Raw genomic sequence first — 17081 nt, forward strand, 5'->3', positions numbered from 1 at the left:
TTTACTGCGCAACCGGTACATCAAAGGTCTGCCCCTACAGCCTTTTGGGCACACCATCCTCTCCGCTCCCCAAAGGAGGCACCAACTCACTCTTACTTGGCACTTCCAGTAGAAGTCTTCAGCCACAAAGCTGCCTCCTGAGCTGAAGTATGGAGCCAGTACCCTTCCCAGCCTTTTAAAGTCAAACCATGGCAGCTTTCTGTTAGACTCCACACTGCATGTATCAAGAAGTTGGCACATAAAGCTGGGTTACATGTGTGCATTTTTAAAGGAAACTTATACAATATTTTCCTCAAACACATCAAATGTGCCTTCAATAAATAAGGGTTGATTTCTCAAACCTGCATATAACAATTGAGTAGGCTTTGTTTGTTTAAATACTTTCAAGAGATATTTGCTTTCACAACAGCAATAGCATTAGGCCATCTCACCTAGAACACCATCCCCACTGCAACCAGAGAGTTCCAAAACACGAATTCCAAATTGTTTGCAATTGCTGAAATGTAAACAAGATTCTACCTTCAGCTTTCCAAAGCCTCAACTTTCTGGAGGGAAAAGTCACAGGAATCAGAATAACAGAACTTAACCCAAGAGTTGTGTACCAATGGAAAGTAACAAGCTTACTACACTGAAGCAGTTTCCCAAAACTGTACCAGGACCAGCTCAGTTCCTCAGGCCAGGACACAGTCACTTCTGAAAAGGAATGAAATATCAACACAAAACTTCTTCACCATCATGGTAACCACCATGGGTGTTTAAGCCCTTGTACTCAAAGAGTCTTTGGAGTCCTAACTGTAAAACCGAACAACAAATCCCTATCTCAATCCATATGTGGATAAGTGAAGTAATAGCATCATAAATAGTTGAAGTTGCAAGGGACCTTTAACGATCATCTAGTCCAGCTCTCCTGCCATGGACAGGGACATCTTCAGCTGCATAAGAAACCCCTCAAACCTGACCTTGAATGTTTCCAGGGATGGAACATTTCCCACCTCTCAGGACAATATTTTCTAGTGTTTCATTACCCTCATTGTAAAAAAATTTCTTCCTTTTATCTATTCTACATTGACATTCAGTTTAACACCATTGTCTCTTGTCTTATTGCAACAGGTACTGGTAAAAAGTTCATCCCCATCTGTCTTTAGGTCCCCTTTAAGTACTGAAAGGTTGCAATGAGTCTCCCCAGAACCTTCTCTTCTCCAAGTTGAACAGCCCCAACTTTATCAACCTCCAAAACATACCAAAATTAAATCACTATGTGGAAGTACTGAAAAGCTCAGCTTACTTTATAGCAAAACAACTCACCAAATTATCTTACTACAATAAGTTTAAGTATTTTCACAATGCATATCACTCCCTTGGTAAACATTAATGTTGTGCTTATATGCACTTAAGCATCAACATGTGTATACAGGATTCCAAATATTTATTACATCAATGAAAATCATTAAGAAGGGACAAGGGTTATGCTTGCACAAAGATTGATATTAAGCTCCTTTTCATCAGGTCATTTGAATGTTCATGCAGATCTCCAGTGGTGGCCAAAAGCACTTGGAATGACCTCCTTGCCCCCAGCCCCGTCCCTGTGAAGGGAACAGGCAGGCAGACAGCTTGGCTTGTCAGAACACCAATCAGCTCCAGTGCTCAGTGCCCAGACCACAACACACATTGTCAGGTTGAGAGAAAGTGTTACAGCTGCACAGCTGAATACTTCCCAAAAACTAAGTGACCCAGGTCCCAAACATTCTGCCTGCCCTGTGTTTTTAGTACTCTTTGAAAAAGCAAAATACAAATCAGATAGAGGGATCAACAGAGAATCAAATTAGGAAAGCACAACTTCCAGATTCACGTCTCTTACATAAAGAGGATTTTAACTCCGAAAATCCCCCTTTTAGCATTTAAATAGGCAATCTTATTCCAAAACTATCAGGAATTTTGTTAGTGTCACAGATCTGCTGTCACAATTATTTAATTTTTTTTTTATCTGAGAAAACTAATGGTATACTTACCACAAATGGAAAAACTGTGGTGTTACAGATGTTCAGATAAAGAGTTTACAGTTCAGAAAGTTCAAACACAAATTTACACTGGAAAAGCTAAAACTTTGGAGTCCATCTGGTAAGACCCTTTATACCCACACTACGTTAAAGTAGGTAGAGCTGAAATAAGTAACCCTTGCAATATGTTCCAAGAAAATTTTTCTATTTTAAGAAAAATTACATTATACAGTGCTAAATATGTAAAAGCTTATAAATTTTCCTAGGATAAACAGGAGGTTGATTAATGCACACAGGCACCGTGTTATGGCTCTAAATCTATAAAACTAAATTTTCTTTAATAACCCAAGTAACATCTGACCAGGTGTCTGTTCTTAAAGCTATGAACTTATCTTGAAGCATATTGCTAGACCTGAAGTTTATTACAAGAATGCTTCCAGTAAAACCAGGAGCACATGATAGTGTGATTGCACACCCCAGAATGTAATACCACACTTAAAAAATGGTTATTTTAATGATTACGCTAATGAGTTCTGAACTTCCAACCCATGTGCATACAGTTTCATAATTACACAGCTTGAAATCCTCATCAGCAAATCCAAATGCTCCTGAAATCCAAATCATTTTATAATCTTGAATAATGCATGGCACCTCTGCAGCAAGAAATTAAAACAAATTTCATAAAAATGCAAAGCTTCGTAATCTGTATTCTAAAAGAATCTGCATTACTGAAATAAAGTGTTGTTTAGTAAGTACTAATGATAGTGATTTTTTGCCCCCTCCCCTGGTACTCACAGTTCAGATCCCACTTCAAAAATAAACAGACTAACTCCCACCAAAATATCCTTTTTTTATAAATATATGGTGGCTCACAGCACACCCTACTACACAAGAGTGAAATCAGACATCTGTTTCCTAAACAAGCACTGGCTCAAAACGGCATGAAACTTTTTCTTCCTGAAAAGTGTGAAAACATTTTCTTTTAAAATCGGCTGCAGCTTAACTGGTTTGCATGCTATTTTGTCAACAGCAAAAACAGAACTCCAGCTAAGTTCATCCAAGGGCCAGCAAATCAAGGCCTACAGTTTTTCTGTAAGAACTCCCCATCCCCAATGCCTTTGTTTGTTTGTTTTTAAACTATTGGTAAATCCTAGATAAACTCAATGGAAGCTTTTAGCAAGCATTGGTGCTGTCCTTTTGAACAAGTTAAACAGCCTGCAACTCAAGATGACAGGAAAAGCCATCATCACAGTCAACACAAAATCAGAGAATCATTGAATAGTTTGTGTTGGAAGAGACGGTACATCCACAACTTCTCTGGGTAAGCTGTTCCAGTGCCTCACCACCCTCACAGTAAACAACTTCTTCCTGCTATCTAATCTAAACGTCTCCTCTCTCAGTTTAGAACTGTTCCCCCTTGTCCTGTCACTATCTGCCCATGTAAAAAGTCACTCTCCCTTGTTTTTACAGGCCCCCTTTAAGTACAGAGAGGCTGCAATGAGGTCTCCTTGGAACCTTCTCTTCTCCAGGCTGAAGAAGCCCAACGCTCTCACCCTATGCTCATTGAACAGGTGCTCCATCCCTCTAACCACTTTTGTGGCCCTCCTCTGGATCCTCCTCTCCAACAGGTCCACATTTTTCTTGTGCTGAGGAATCCTGACCTGAACACAGCAGTTCAGGTGGGGTCTCACGAGAGCAGAGTAGAAGAGGGAGAAACAGCTCACTCAACCTGCTGGCAACGCTTCCTTTGATGCAGCCCAAAAGGACAGATACCCTGTTTTGTCCCTGGACTTTCCTGTGTCTCACATCTCCATATTTTAAGGTGTAAAATGAGTAAAGGCAGCATTTAAAATATGGCCTTTCTAATACTTCCCTTCTTTGGAGACACTTAATGCAGAGTTAATTATCAGATACCTGAAGAGCTTCTAATGGGACTCCTTCAGCAGAACAGAAGTGGCATGGAGGTTTCAATCACAATTCTGTCCAGTCTTTATAACTTCAACACTCAGAACTAGCTATGAATATTTGAGTAAACAAATACTGTCAGCAACAACAATTTCATATCCTAATAACTCTGATTATTGGAAATTACAACTGAAACCTATTACAAAGTATTTATACAAGGAAGAAACAGAGTACTCTAAATGTAACAAATACGATAACACTGTATTACACTTTCAGAGGTTGTAAACATGTTATAGGAGCCCCTGGTGGTCTAGTGGTAAAGGCGCCGCGCTATCACCGCGGAGACCCGGGTTCGATTCCCGGTCAGGGCCACTCCCGGGCAGGTGGGGCTCGTTAGCCTTAAAGGCAACCCACCTACGTCCTAAGGACCTCGCTGCCACCGTCCAAGCTCGCTTGGCCCCGGCAGATGAACCTTAGGATTAAAGGGTGGGCTCAGTTCCGCGCACACTGTGTCTCACCTAAAAAATCCAATGCGCAGGCTGGAAGGTGTAAAGACCTTCCCCGGATCTTCGCTCGCGAAGACTGGCCATTATTATTATTAAACATGTTATTCAGTATAGAAGAAGTTAAATCCATTTTAATTTTGACCAATTTAGGGTTTGAAAGAAGAATGCATTAGTTGTTACCGTTTTGCTAATAAAATTTCAAGATTTCTGCTTGTCTGTAGGATCTCATTACTGAAACCACAAAATATGAAATACAAAACCAGAAGCAGTAAGGAAGAGTCACAGAGACAAATAGCAACACATATTCTGGCAGAGATACTAACCCAAACCTACAAATTATACAGGGGTGGGAAACCACAAAAAACAGGTTAAAACCAAATCGAAGAACATCAGCCCTTACATACCAGTTTGCCAAATTTTTGCAACTTCATTTTCCTCATCTTGAGCATATCAGGTTTTTTGATCTACTAATCCCTTATTTTACCTCATTAGCAGCAAGGAACTAAACATCAAAATTGGCTGCCTCTGGACAGCCGTTTTTCAAACAAGCCATTCAAACTTATAAAGTGTAACCAAGACTCTGCCAGAAGCACTAAGTGTCACAAGTCTGTAGCCTGGATTTGCTGCCACCAGCAAATTGTTTGACAGTCAGTAAAAGCACGCACATTAAAGCAATAACTTGGCCATTGTATCAATCAACCAAACACTGAGTGTCAAAACTGTAGTCCAGAGCAATATGAAACACCTTAGAAAGAAAAAAATGTTGTAATTTTTTCTTCTTTGATGCCTTTTTGAGGCAGATTTTATGAACGACAGAGCATCCAAGTTCTAACACACCACTTTGAACTATCCTGTGTCCATTGAACACTTCAGATGTTACCTCCACATTACATGAAACATTATTAAACTGCTTTCTGTGCTGCCAGACACCTCTCACGTTCTTAGAAATACAGGATTTTTTTTTTAAACTTATCCAGGGAAAAGTTGACTAATATGCAACAACATGTAGAAGACTCTACATAAGAAACCCACTGCAGCATATATTTCAGCAGGTAAGAATTCTCAGCTGCAACAAGTCTTACATTTCTTGCTGTGTTTTTCCTAAACAAGTATAATATACTCTTGCATAACAAACAAAAGAATAAAAAGAGCTCCATTCTGCACTCCAGTTACCAGCAAGTTACAAAACCCTAGGGAGTTCAATTACACAGAAGTCTAGAGTTTGAACAACATTTCCCTAACTTAAGTATGCATTACTTGCATGGATCATGTATTTGGGAATCAAATCATGCAACAAAAAGATCTGTAAAATGTAGCATTTTCCAGCTCTGTTGACACTCCACCACTGATTTACAGGGGAGGTATTTAAAGCACCAAACTAACTGCATGAAGAGAAATTACCTCAGAATACTACAGCCCTTAATTTATTTTTCAAATTACCAAGATATTTCTGCCCACTAGCCTCCTTTTCATTCTGACTTAATTGACATTTTTCAACTTGATGCAGGAATTTTCATTATCACCTCCTACTCTACAGTCACAGTTTCTGTATTTACCTAAAGGTTACTTCAGCTCTGATTTCCTTCTTGATTTCATGAGGAATTTGATGGTTGAATACAACAGAAACTGTTCAAAGGTGGAATTAGCTCAGTACAACTTAATTTAAACACACACTGCACATTAGAGTGTGCCATCACTTTCACAGTCAAAATGACAACTCTGAAGGTCTACAGAGTCAAACCCAGGTCAGAAAATAACTGCTCTGAGTGGTAATCCCAGCCAGCCATTGCTCCCAGTGACTAACCTGCCTGGAGACAACAGAAAAGTTCAGAATCCACTGACAGAAAACATGCCTGTAATGTACCTGGAAAGACATTTCCTTTGTATAATTACATCAGTCTTGAAGTTCACACCTGCTTCACTTTTATTGCTTTGCTGAAACAACTGCTCCAAACCAGCCTCACACTCACAATACCGTCAGTGAAACTACAGCTGCCGGTAAAGTCCTCTGTCTGAAGTGAGGCTTCAAAGAGTTACTCAGGATCCTCTATAAAAATGTCAGCCAGATCTTGAGCTTCCTATCAGGAGCATGCATGGGCCCAATAACCATTTTGAAGAGGCAGCAGCTGATTTCTCTAGCATTTGGAGACCATCCAGGAGACATGTGTTCTCGATACCGTACTTCTGCTCGTAGTGAACTGAGATGAAAGAATTCAGTGATTGTGCTGTTTAATATTTCATTAAATGCTTAGCTAAAATAGGTATCTGAACTACACTTAATTCATACCATTTACTTGATATCACCATTACAAACACTTAAATGACAGTTACAGTCACTACAAATCTTGAAACAGTGTCACTGTTTCTGCATTTCAGTGATGTTGCTTCATGTCCTTCAAAAGCTTCTGCTGCTGTTAAAAAACACAAGTCACCTATATTTAAAAAAGGAGATTCCCAATCAAACACTGATGTCTAAGATCACACTGGCATCCAGCTATTTCAGTGTCAGCACAGTGCCCATCACAATCACTTAGTCTTTTTTTTTTTCCTTCCACTCCCAAAAAACCAACCAACCAAACACCTCACACCACAAACCCCCTCCCCCTATCAGCAGTGAAACTGCAAACAAAAAGTCTCTGAAGAGGTTAAACCTACACCACCCTCTAGGATGACAAGCCTACATCTTTTGCCAGCAGCACTAATCAGGAAATGCATCTTCACACAAATGTTCAGCAGCTTTGATGGACGAATGGTAACTACTGCAGTACTGTCCTTGCAAGCACAGTCTTACAAAACAACACCCACAAAAACTCCCCCAAAAAAACGAAAAAGCAAGCCAGCAAAGGCAAAAAAACAAAACAGAAAAACAACAAAAAAACACACCCAGAAAAAAAAATCCCAAAATAAAACCAAAACAACCTGAACAAACAAAAACAACCCAGTACCCAACAGCAGACCATCACCTGCTTCAGAAGGGCTCTGCTGATAAAGGCATACCCTTAAACATATTTTGCTGGTATTTAATCCTGTCAAATTATGAACATATATATACATAAAAAGTGTGATAGCATATTTTCCCTGTAGACTTCTATGTGTATTCAGAAAGCAGAACTGTTCTGTCTAGGAAAAACTTTTCCTATAAGCTAAGCAAGTTTTAGCTTAACACAGGCCTTCATGACATCCTTTTAGTCTCCCCAGGTGTTTGTGAGTATTTAATACATGACTCCATATAAAAAACAGAGGGAATCTAGATGGCTCATTAAGTTTATGCCTTTAAGACATGTGCCAAGCACAGTGATAAGAAGGGAAACACTTTGTACTCCATCTTTTGCACAGCAAAGATGTGTTCTCAGGACATTTTCTTCCTCAAGAAAAGACATTTCAAGTGAAAGATCTGTTAAGAGCAGCATTGGAAGAGGACTCCATTTATAGCTTCAACACATCAGAATCAGACAATTTAAACAGCATGTTTTTATTCAGTTAACAAAATGTGGGGGTTTTAATTAATCCATCATTCAGATTATCGGGACACAAACCAATTGCTAGATAACCCAGTGAAAACAAACTACTTTAAAGCTATTCTACAAAATTATGTCAACTGCCTTTGACATCCAACTCAGGTCACAGGTTATTGTTGAAGCAGCAGCAGCAAGAGGAACTCTTAGCAAAGCGAACTTCCGAAGCATTTTCACATGACACATTACCAAGCAAATATAATACTAATTTAGACCTGGTTTATATGCAAATAAAGCAAGCCACTCTCTCCAACATGCTTAACTGTGCAGTTGACAACTACTAATATCATCCACAGCACTGTCTATTTGCTGAACTTTGATTAATTTTGAGTTCAAGAGGAAGTCCTGAAGTTAACATAAGCAGACCTCAAAACCACTGCCACTCCCAATAATGGGCACTGCACATCCCACTGCCATCACTTCAGTGTTGGGAACAGACCATTTATTCCATCTTTTTTTTCCTCTCTCAATCATTCACTAACCCACCACAGCACTTGTTATTTACCTCCTGAGTAGTTGTGCCTCCTTAACAGTCTATTGTTAAGGACTGTCAGAAGCTTCTGAAATTCCAAACAAATTATATCTGATATTGCTCTCGCTGTTTTGTTGTCACAGCAAAATAAATCAATAGATTACAAGGACATTTTCCTCTGAAGAAGCTGTGTTAATTTACTGCTATCAAAGTACAATCTAGAGCAGATTATATCCCTTAAAAAAGGCATCAGCTTTCCTCTGCCACTGAGGAAGATCCAGATGGTTGGCAATGCCAAACACACCTTCATTTAAAGGCACTGAGGTTAAGTGCAATGCTTATTTTTATAGAGAGTGACTGATTTAATGGGAAATTTATTGCTTGGATGCACACGGAAGGATGACAAGGACAAGAGAGCAACAAAGCTGTGGTCTATTCATTTATCACACATACAGATAATCATAACCAAAGAGAAGCAGTGCACAGATAAATGTACCAAAAATTCCTTCATCTATTCAGGGATTTTAAACAAGTTTGCAGGTCAGTTCGACCTGAATATCTCCTCCCCTCCTTTGAAAAGCTTAAAGATCCCCTAGTTGAGATTCTCAGTGTGAAATAACACTGGTGAAGGCTCAAAGGCCAACAGGCCACAATGAAACTATCAAAACTATTTGTAAGCCTTTTATGGGCCTGGTTCTTTGTTATCAGATCATACCAAACCTTGCAAGTAGGTAGCTTGGACAGCTCATTCCACACACTGTGGTGCAGTTCCACTCTCAAAGGAAAGCATTCTTCGACCTCTCAAAACCAGCAGATCCCTTACATCATTCTCCCCTACTTTACTCAAAAAAATCTGATTCGTCACTGCAGCTGCTGCTGTTCAGCAATTCTCTCTTATCCCTGTTTCACCAACCCCTTCTGAAGAAGACAAGGCGATAGTGATGCACCACAGGTAACTGAGACATCACAGGAAGAGAAACTGAGGAGCTTGCTCTATTCCTAAAACATCTCAGATTACTTCTGAGAGTAAGATCCCAGTTTTCCAGTGGCTTTTCCTTAAGACAGCCTCAGAACTAGTCTCACCTAGCACTTTTGTAACTGAAGAAGCTTAAACCCGCAGCTGTGTGTGAACTAGAGGCTTCATTAGCAACACACACTCAACCAGTGACACCCACCAACGAGGGACAGCAAAGGCTCTGGTCACAAGTTCAAAACTGCATGGCATAGCAAATACCCTGAAAATTAATGCTCATATTTGCATAAGTGTTCCTCTATCAGTACTTCAAACAGAAAATCCTGGGTGGTTGTGCTAATTTTCATTAACTGGTGAGACCAGTGGTGCATTTCCCTTTGATGCAATAACTCATTTTATGACACCTTATGCTTATGGCCTTATCCTTGATACACGGCTGTGTCAAGTTCAGAACCCAGTCCTGTAATCTCCAAACACTCCTGGGAAAAAAAGTCCTATGGTGCTTTAAGTATATTCTCAGTAAATATGGACAAGCAAGAAACACAAGTATGATAAGAATATATATCTAACAGAGATCCATTGTTTTTAAGAATTCCCACACAAACTGCTATAAAATGACAGCCAAGTACACCTTAGACTATTTTCTAAGGTATTGAGAAACAGCATCCCCTTAATCATAAGCAAAATGTTGCACTTTGTATTCATTGAAGAATCAACAGCATATAAAACTAGCAATTCTGTTTGCAACACAGAGAATTATTTTTTAAGTCATAAAGCATCTGATACTTTAAATAGACAAAGCTATTTGTTTAAAAGCACCACATATCCCATATTTGGATCTTAAGTTTCAAGCCACTAGATACTTTTTCCTCTGATTTTATGAAGAAAATAAATAGAGTCAGCAAAGTTTTACAAGTTACGCCCCTTCTCCTCTGTGCTGAAATAAGTCACCAATTAGTTTCCCAAAACTAAATTTTTCTGTTAATTACAAAAAAAAATAAAAGGGGCTTCTTTGCAGCTACTACTTCTCTACCCAGAAAAGAAATCTACTTAATTTGAATTGCAAAGTTAGAGACTCATAGCTTTTAAAATTAATAACTGGCCTGCTTAGACTTTCGGTAGCAAATCATAGGAACTCCTCCTGAAACTCAACACAGCTGAAACAGCTGTTCTTGTCATCACAGGATCTGTCTGTTTATTTTGTCACATTCAACCATGACATTTGAGTGATTCTCAAAAACTTGATTCAACGCAAAGGAAGAGATTACAAAAGATATTTTAAGTGGCATAGAAAATGCCTTGCAAAACTCACATTCATTCACCATTCTATTTTAATACAGGCATAAAAAGAAACACAGAACTGCTTGAAAAGGTTAAGTTCTAAATGAAATGCTAGGTTTGTCTTATTATCTTCACTGCTTTGGTCGTGCTTCCTGCTCCCCCCTTCTACTCCAGAAGCAGAGAAATATAGCACCTATGGACAGATGTGTTTAAAAATATTTAACACCTATTTAACATTTCACCTGCCAGATGTCCAAGAAGTGAGAAAGCAGCATTACTTGTTTGAAAAGACACATTGAAAAGCAAAAGTAGTATTTTCATCCAAACTCTACCTTATCTTTGTCTTCCACAACATCTGCCAGCACATCATCTGGGTCCAGGATTCCTCCATCTGTATACTCCAGGTGGTGAATATTTACCCAGGAACTTGGATCCTGTAAGATAAATCCAAGACTTTTTAACCTAACCTTGCGTGATTTCAGTGCTATTGGACAAAGCAGCTTTGTATCCCACTTGCTTCCCACCTACTTCCCTCCACAGTGAGGAGGCAGAAGCTTGGAGCCACTACCTGAAACTGAGAGCGAATGGAAACTGCAAGACACTACCTAGAGAACACTGTGCAAAAGACCTTCAACACATACTTTTTCATTTCCTTATCATTTCTTGCTTTATTTAAATAGGTAATTTTAAAGAAGCTAATAGAAGGTAACTTTTCTTGGTGTTACACTACTTTACAGTTGGAATACTTTTTATTATCAGCACAAACACATAAATAATATATATATGGATGGACATGCACTATTCCTGACAGAATAAAGCTGAAGTTAAAAAATAAACAGCTAATTAGAATATTTTGCTTTCAGTGTTCACTTCTATTTGTGATTGAGCAGCTGCCCCAACCCAGATGTGTCACTGAAACAGAAACAAAGGAAAAATTACTATAAAAGCTCTAGTGTCTCAACAGAATGCTGCAAATTGGCAGGACACAAGCCCAAGACACACAGTCACCCTAAACTATGTTAAACTGAAGAAATTCTTGAACTTACCTTACTTTGGACTACAACAATTACAGTAACTTAATGATTTTTGTTAGTGGCTACATCAAGAGAAGGGCTCTACATTAGAGATGTAGATGCCACTGCCTCACTGACCTTTTGGAGCAAGTGTGGCCAATCAAAGATTTTTTTAAGTGACAAGAACAACAATTCACACTGAAATACAAGAACTAAACCAGAACAGGATTCAGCTTCCTTCGAAGAAAAATACCTGTTAATGGTTTAGGTACTGCTCCCACACATACTCTGATTCAGGAACACAGAGTATGAACACACTGTGAGCTTTTATTCTCAAGGACTCCCCAGTTACAATAACTACCACAGGCTACAGCAAGACTGAACACTCGCTGTTTCAGAAATAAAATGTGAAACTGGCTTCTATAAACTTACATGAACTTCAACCTGGAAAGTTAAAAAACACATGCAGGGGACAGGGAGCTTTTTAGATTTGCTTGATGAGGCAAATAGTAATTACCACTAGATAGCCTAGGTGGAAGAAATTCCCTCTGGACAGTCACAGAAGTAATAAGTAACATCTGACCAGCAAAATCACTCACCCATTCCAAAGAAATTCAAAGTCATGCATTGGATACAAAGTGTCTATTCAAAAAAACTCCCTAAAAATCTATGTATCAATTCCTTCTGTGTTTCTTTACTCCCACCAAGAGTCTAGACAGCTTCACTAAATAAAACACTGATGTTTTAGATAACTCTCTACATAAAACAAGCCATTATCCACCTGCAGATGTTAGAGTTGAGTATCTAAAGTCCCAAACAGCATTTCATCCACATGCACATACAGACTCATGTTTTATACATTATTTAGAGCTCAGGAGTAGAACAGGTCCAAAAAAAACATAACCGTGGTACATCCAAGGTAGAATCATTGCCAGAGAAGATGAAACTTGCTAAGAAAAGGAATGGTCTTACTTTAAGTTTCTTACGCTTTACTAAGATACAACAACCAAAAGAGTGTCAAGAACACTTCAGGTTTCCATGTGCTTTAAAACTCCAAGGCAGGAGACTGCATGTCCAAAGTAACTCTGTACTTCATAAATATATCCCTGCAGTCCTTGCCCAAGTGACAGCTTTTCTGCTTGCAGGGTATGCTCTGAATGGCCTGCAAGTCAGAACCCAGCACGAGCAGTAACAGAGCTGGCAGGCTGTTGCAGAGCTACACATGGGAAGGGTCGGTCCCAGACCACATTTGTTTGCTTCAATGACATAACACTTCTTACCTGTTGGCAGCAGAAAATGCTGGATTTCTCAGTTTACAATCAATGCAGGACAAGATGACACCCCATTTTTAGTCAGGGAAGAGATTAAGGACATATTTACTGAGAAGGCATTTGCTGAAAAAACTATGAAATATAAAAAGAAAATATAAAATATTAAAAATAAATTAAAAATATAAAAATATAAATAAATAAAAATATAAAAATATAAATAAATTAAAAATAAAAATATAAATATATATATATAAAGAACTGTATTCTAAAATGCTACGACAAGTTTCTGGGGCTTTAACTGTTTGTTGGGTTTTTAGCTTTTTCTAGCTTGAGATTGAAGCCTTATTCTAGTGAATGACATGTCTAGAATGATTCCTCACAGTACCTTCTTCACCATCATCATTGAAAGTTCATACACTTAAAGAGAAACAACTACTTTTGGAAAAAAAAAAAAAAAGAATGCATCTCTTGTAAAAATAAAACACTATAAGAGCAGCCTGGAAGCTCAGGTATGGTAACCATCTGTCTCAGCTCCTAAATGCTCTCCTGTAGAAGGGTCATCTTGAAGAAAACACATCTGTGGTTCCAAAAAAATCCTAATATCACAAGTGGGGAGAAGTTCTCTTACAGCACAGTCCATAACCCTCAACTGAGGTATAAAACCAACACCTAAATATGTAAAGAAAAGGTATGAATAAGTTACCTGGTGTAATGCATACCAGCACTTGCCAAATGAATATTGAACAGTTACTCTAACGTGCCTTTTACCTTAGGGCTGCAAGTCATGTTTGTGTTTAACATCAAGCCACTTAAAAGCTGTTTATCATCATTTCCTTTATGTGTGGGAGAACACTTTAGGAATTACTATGCAAATATTTACCAAATGTTAAATTAAAGCCGGGTCACATGAATGCACAAGTGCGATGCAGGCAGAGCAGTGACATAAATTTTAAGAAGTGGGCTTGACATTCATGTTGTCACAGAATCTTAACTTAGCTGTTGCCACCTAATGCAACACCTTCACTGTTCAGATAGCCTAAAATAGGTTCAAGAAGTCTTCTCTGCATTTATTTTCAGTCAAGACACACATTCAAGTGAAAGACCAATCAGTCTCCAATTAAAGACTCCCACTTTTTGTTAGTTTTTTATATACATCTATAGATTCACATTTTTAATGTATCAAAAAACTTGGAGCGTTCTTGATTCTTCTTGTTCCATACTCAGCTAAAAAAGTATCAGTCTACTTTTCTGAAAAATAAGCAACATACTTAATAAAAGTTGCAGTCTATATCGCAGTATTTCAGATTGTTAATGAGCAAGAGAATCCTAACAAGTTTAAACACATTTCAGCTGGACCATCAGTCAAATAAACACCACCACTTAATGATTTCACAATTAATTATTGTTTGATGCTGTTATTTGTTCTGCTGTGCAGAATGCATAAAATTAATTGCAAACACTATACTGGAATTTTTAATTTCAATATAGTAATGATAGGATGCACTAAAAAATTCAGCAGTAGCAATGACTTGGACTTGCCCCACAATTACTTCTCAGGCTGATATTTTAGAAGCACCTCCACATTAATGCTTCACTAGAGCAAACAGACTTCAGTGAAATACAGCATGAAAAAAGGATGTATTAAAAAAATGCAAATCACATATGCTTGCTCCACACCCACAGCAACAGAGTAAATGCCAGGTCGAATCTGGGGGGAAGGATTGGTCTCTGGCCACACTGTTTTCTGTCATTTAGATAGTATAAAAGTCAGATTAAAACCCCCACAATCATAAGTTATTTTCCAATAAAAGGGATACTCAAGGTTAAGGTCAGTAAGAGATAAATATTTTTATCATTTTTAGATTATATATTGCAATGTGATCTATTACCTCAATATATTAAGAAGTATTTAATGATTTCTATAAGCATTCTAAGGCTACATGGTGTATCATTATCCACAGCCAAAGAGCCCTCAGCATTAGTTACTCAAACCACAACTTGCGCAGCAGAGCACAAGAAGCGAATTGGAGAGGAACAGATGGATGAGATCGGTCACAGCCTCAAATTTCATCTCTAAATCCTCCTCAAAATTTATCACTGAATTAAAACAGCCTTGAGCATTTCTGGTTTGTGTACCAAAACCACCTCCAAACAAGCTTGAAGTGGCACTTCTATTGAACCTGCATTTCAATTGCCACCAACAGGGCTGCCCTCATCACTCCCGGGGAAGAGCGGGGCTCTGTTTTTATGGCAATATGAACACTGAGCTTCCAAAATCCAGAGTCGATCAGGAAGCAAATGTTTGCACACTACATACTGTCACTGCTAGTTACTACATATTCCTTGGTCACAGTGCAGGGATTTCTCAAGAATGATCTGGAGCTGAACAGTCAGATCTCAGCAACAACACAACACACATGCACCTAAATGTCCTAAGATACCAAAAAAGAAAAAAAAAAGCATCACACCCTGTCCTTACAACAGGCAAACAACTATCTCAACTCTCTTCATATGTATGGATGATGAATGATCATTTCATACAATATTGCAGGTTACAGAGATAACATTTTTACAGAATAAAAGCAATCCTAGGAAGCTTCTGTAAAAATCAAGGATGAACAGCTGGCTGCAAAGGGGTTAAGTGTGTTCCAGACACACACTGAATTTAGCAGTTCTGAGAACGGACCTGACCAGAACAAGCCTCCCTAACTGAAGTATATGGGTATACATCATATAGATAGATAGACAGACATTTGTAACTGAATACAAATTTGGTCTTTTTTTCCAAAAACTTTGAAAAATAGAGAAAATCCAACATTTATATTCCACTGCTGAGGAAGTTGCCAGAGTTTAGTTTGCATTACAGTACAACAGAGTAAGTTACAAGCCCACATTTCTGGGTCTCACTGTTGGAGATGAATTCTTACCTGGAATTAATTACATTGTCTTTATAGCTCATAGTTCAACTGCATAACATTAACTGACATTTCTAACCATTTCCAGTTAGAAATTCCAAACAGCAAAAACCTTCAAGATAACACAAGGAAGAGAAACCCCACAGCACAGTGAGACAGTAAAAAAAAATTCCTTGTGTATTCCATAGTATTATTGTTCTCCTTCACCAAAACTATGAATCTACTTGCATTAGAAGTGAAAATGCTTCAAGATGCTAGAGAAAAGATAAAACTTCTTTATATCCTTCTACCAGCTGGAGTGACACACATTCTCTCAAGTTATTAATATTCAAGAAAGATCTATAGTGAGTGAGCTCAAAAACAGAAATTAAAGCTGAGGTAAGGGCAAAGGACAAGGTAGCCTGCTCAGAGAGAAACTGTTTTCAAGCATCCAGCAATAAAACTACAGGAAACCATATAGCAGAAATAGTCCTAGAAAGGTGACTGCAAAAGATCCTTCCTACTCTGTCTTCCCGTTGAAATGAAGCACTATAAAAATAAAGCCACACAAAAAAAGGTCTTAAGAGAGGGATTCTACCTTAACTGGGGGGTGATAGAGAACAGAAAGAAGTTCATTCCAATCAGTCAAACTTCTGAGTTCACAGAAGACAAAGTTCTTTACTTTTCATGGTAAATTTAGCAGGGTTGACTAACAAGCTTTCAACCCTTATGCCAAAACATGACCACAGGATGTAAAGCCAGTCTAAATAATATATCCATGATGCTTTGCTTCTGGCTAAAGCACACATTTTTATTTTCAGATAGGTTAAGAAGCTGTCTTCACACAGTAAGATCACACAGAAGAAACTTTACTCCTCCTAAAAGGAATAAATTAAACCTTTAAGTGTGAGCTGAAACAAAGATTGTTTTCTTCAAAACATTGTCCCATACTATTTACAAAATCTCTTTTTAGACTATAGCAGAGGAAGGTATTCCATGTAAACAATCTAAAAAAAATTAAATCTCATCCTATGTATTTTCATACACACTAATTTTTTGTTCAGATTCATTCACTTTATCTCTTAATACTAGTTGAGAAAAACATATCCTTCCCCAAGTTTGTTTTTTTTTTTTTAATCGTGATTGGATGTGATACAGCAAAATGGTGCAGTTACAAAGTAGTAAAGGAGTTCTGAAAAAAAAATTACATAAGGTCACTTTAAATACTCAATTTCAAAAGTTTCTGGTTTTGAA

The 17081-nt window shown here is 38.1% G+C and overlaps 1 protein-coding gene across 4 annotated transcripts in view; it reads right to left on the minus strand.

Moving 5' to 3' along the window:
* PARD3B (par-3 family cell polarity regulator beta) overlaps positions 1 to 17081 on the minus strand; it is a 402616-nt gene that overhangs the window by 367307 nt on the left and 18228 nt on the right. For all 4 annotated transcript variants that reach the window (XM_050340097.1, XM_050340096.1, XM_050340094.1 and 1 more), the window contains exon 2: positions 10982 to 11083. In XM_050340097.1, the coding sequence (XP_050196054.1) occupies positions 10982 to 11083 (102 nt within the window). The remainder of the gene's footprint in view (positions 1 to 10981; positions 11084 to 17081) is intronic.

The sequence above is a fragment of the Myiozetetes cayanensis genome, unplaced genomic scaffold (genome assembly GCF_022539395.1).
Source record: "Myiozetetes cayanensis isolate MyiCay16 unplaced genomic scaffold, myiCay2020 scf9, whole genome shotgun sequence".
NCBI lineage: Eukaryota > Metazoa > Chordata > Aves > Passeriformes > Tyrannidae > Myiozetetes > Myiozetetes cayanensis.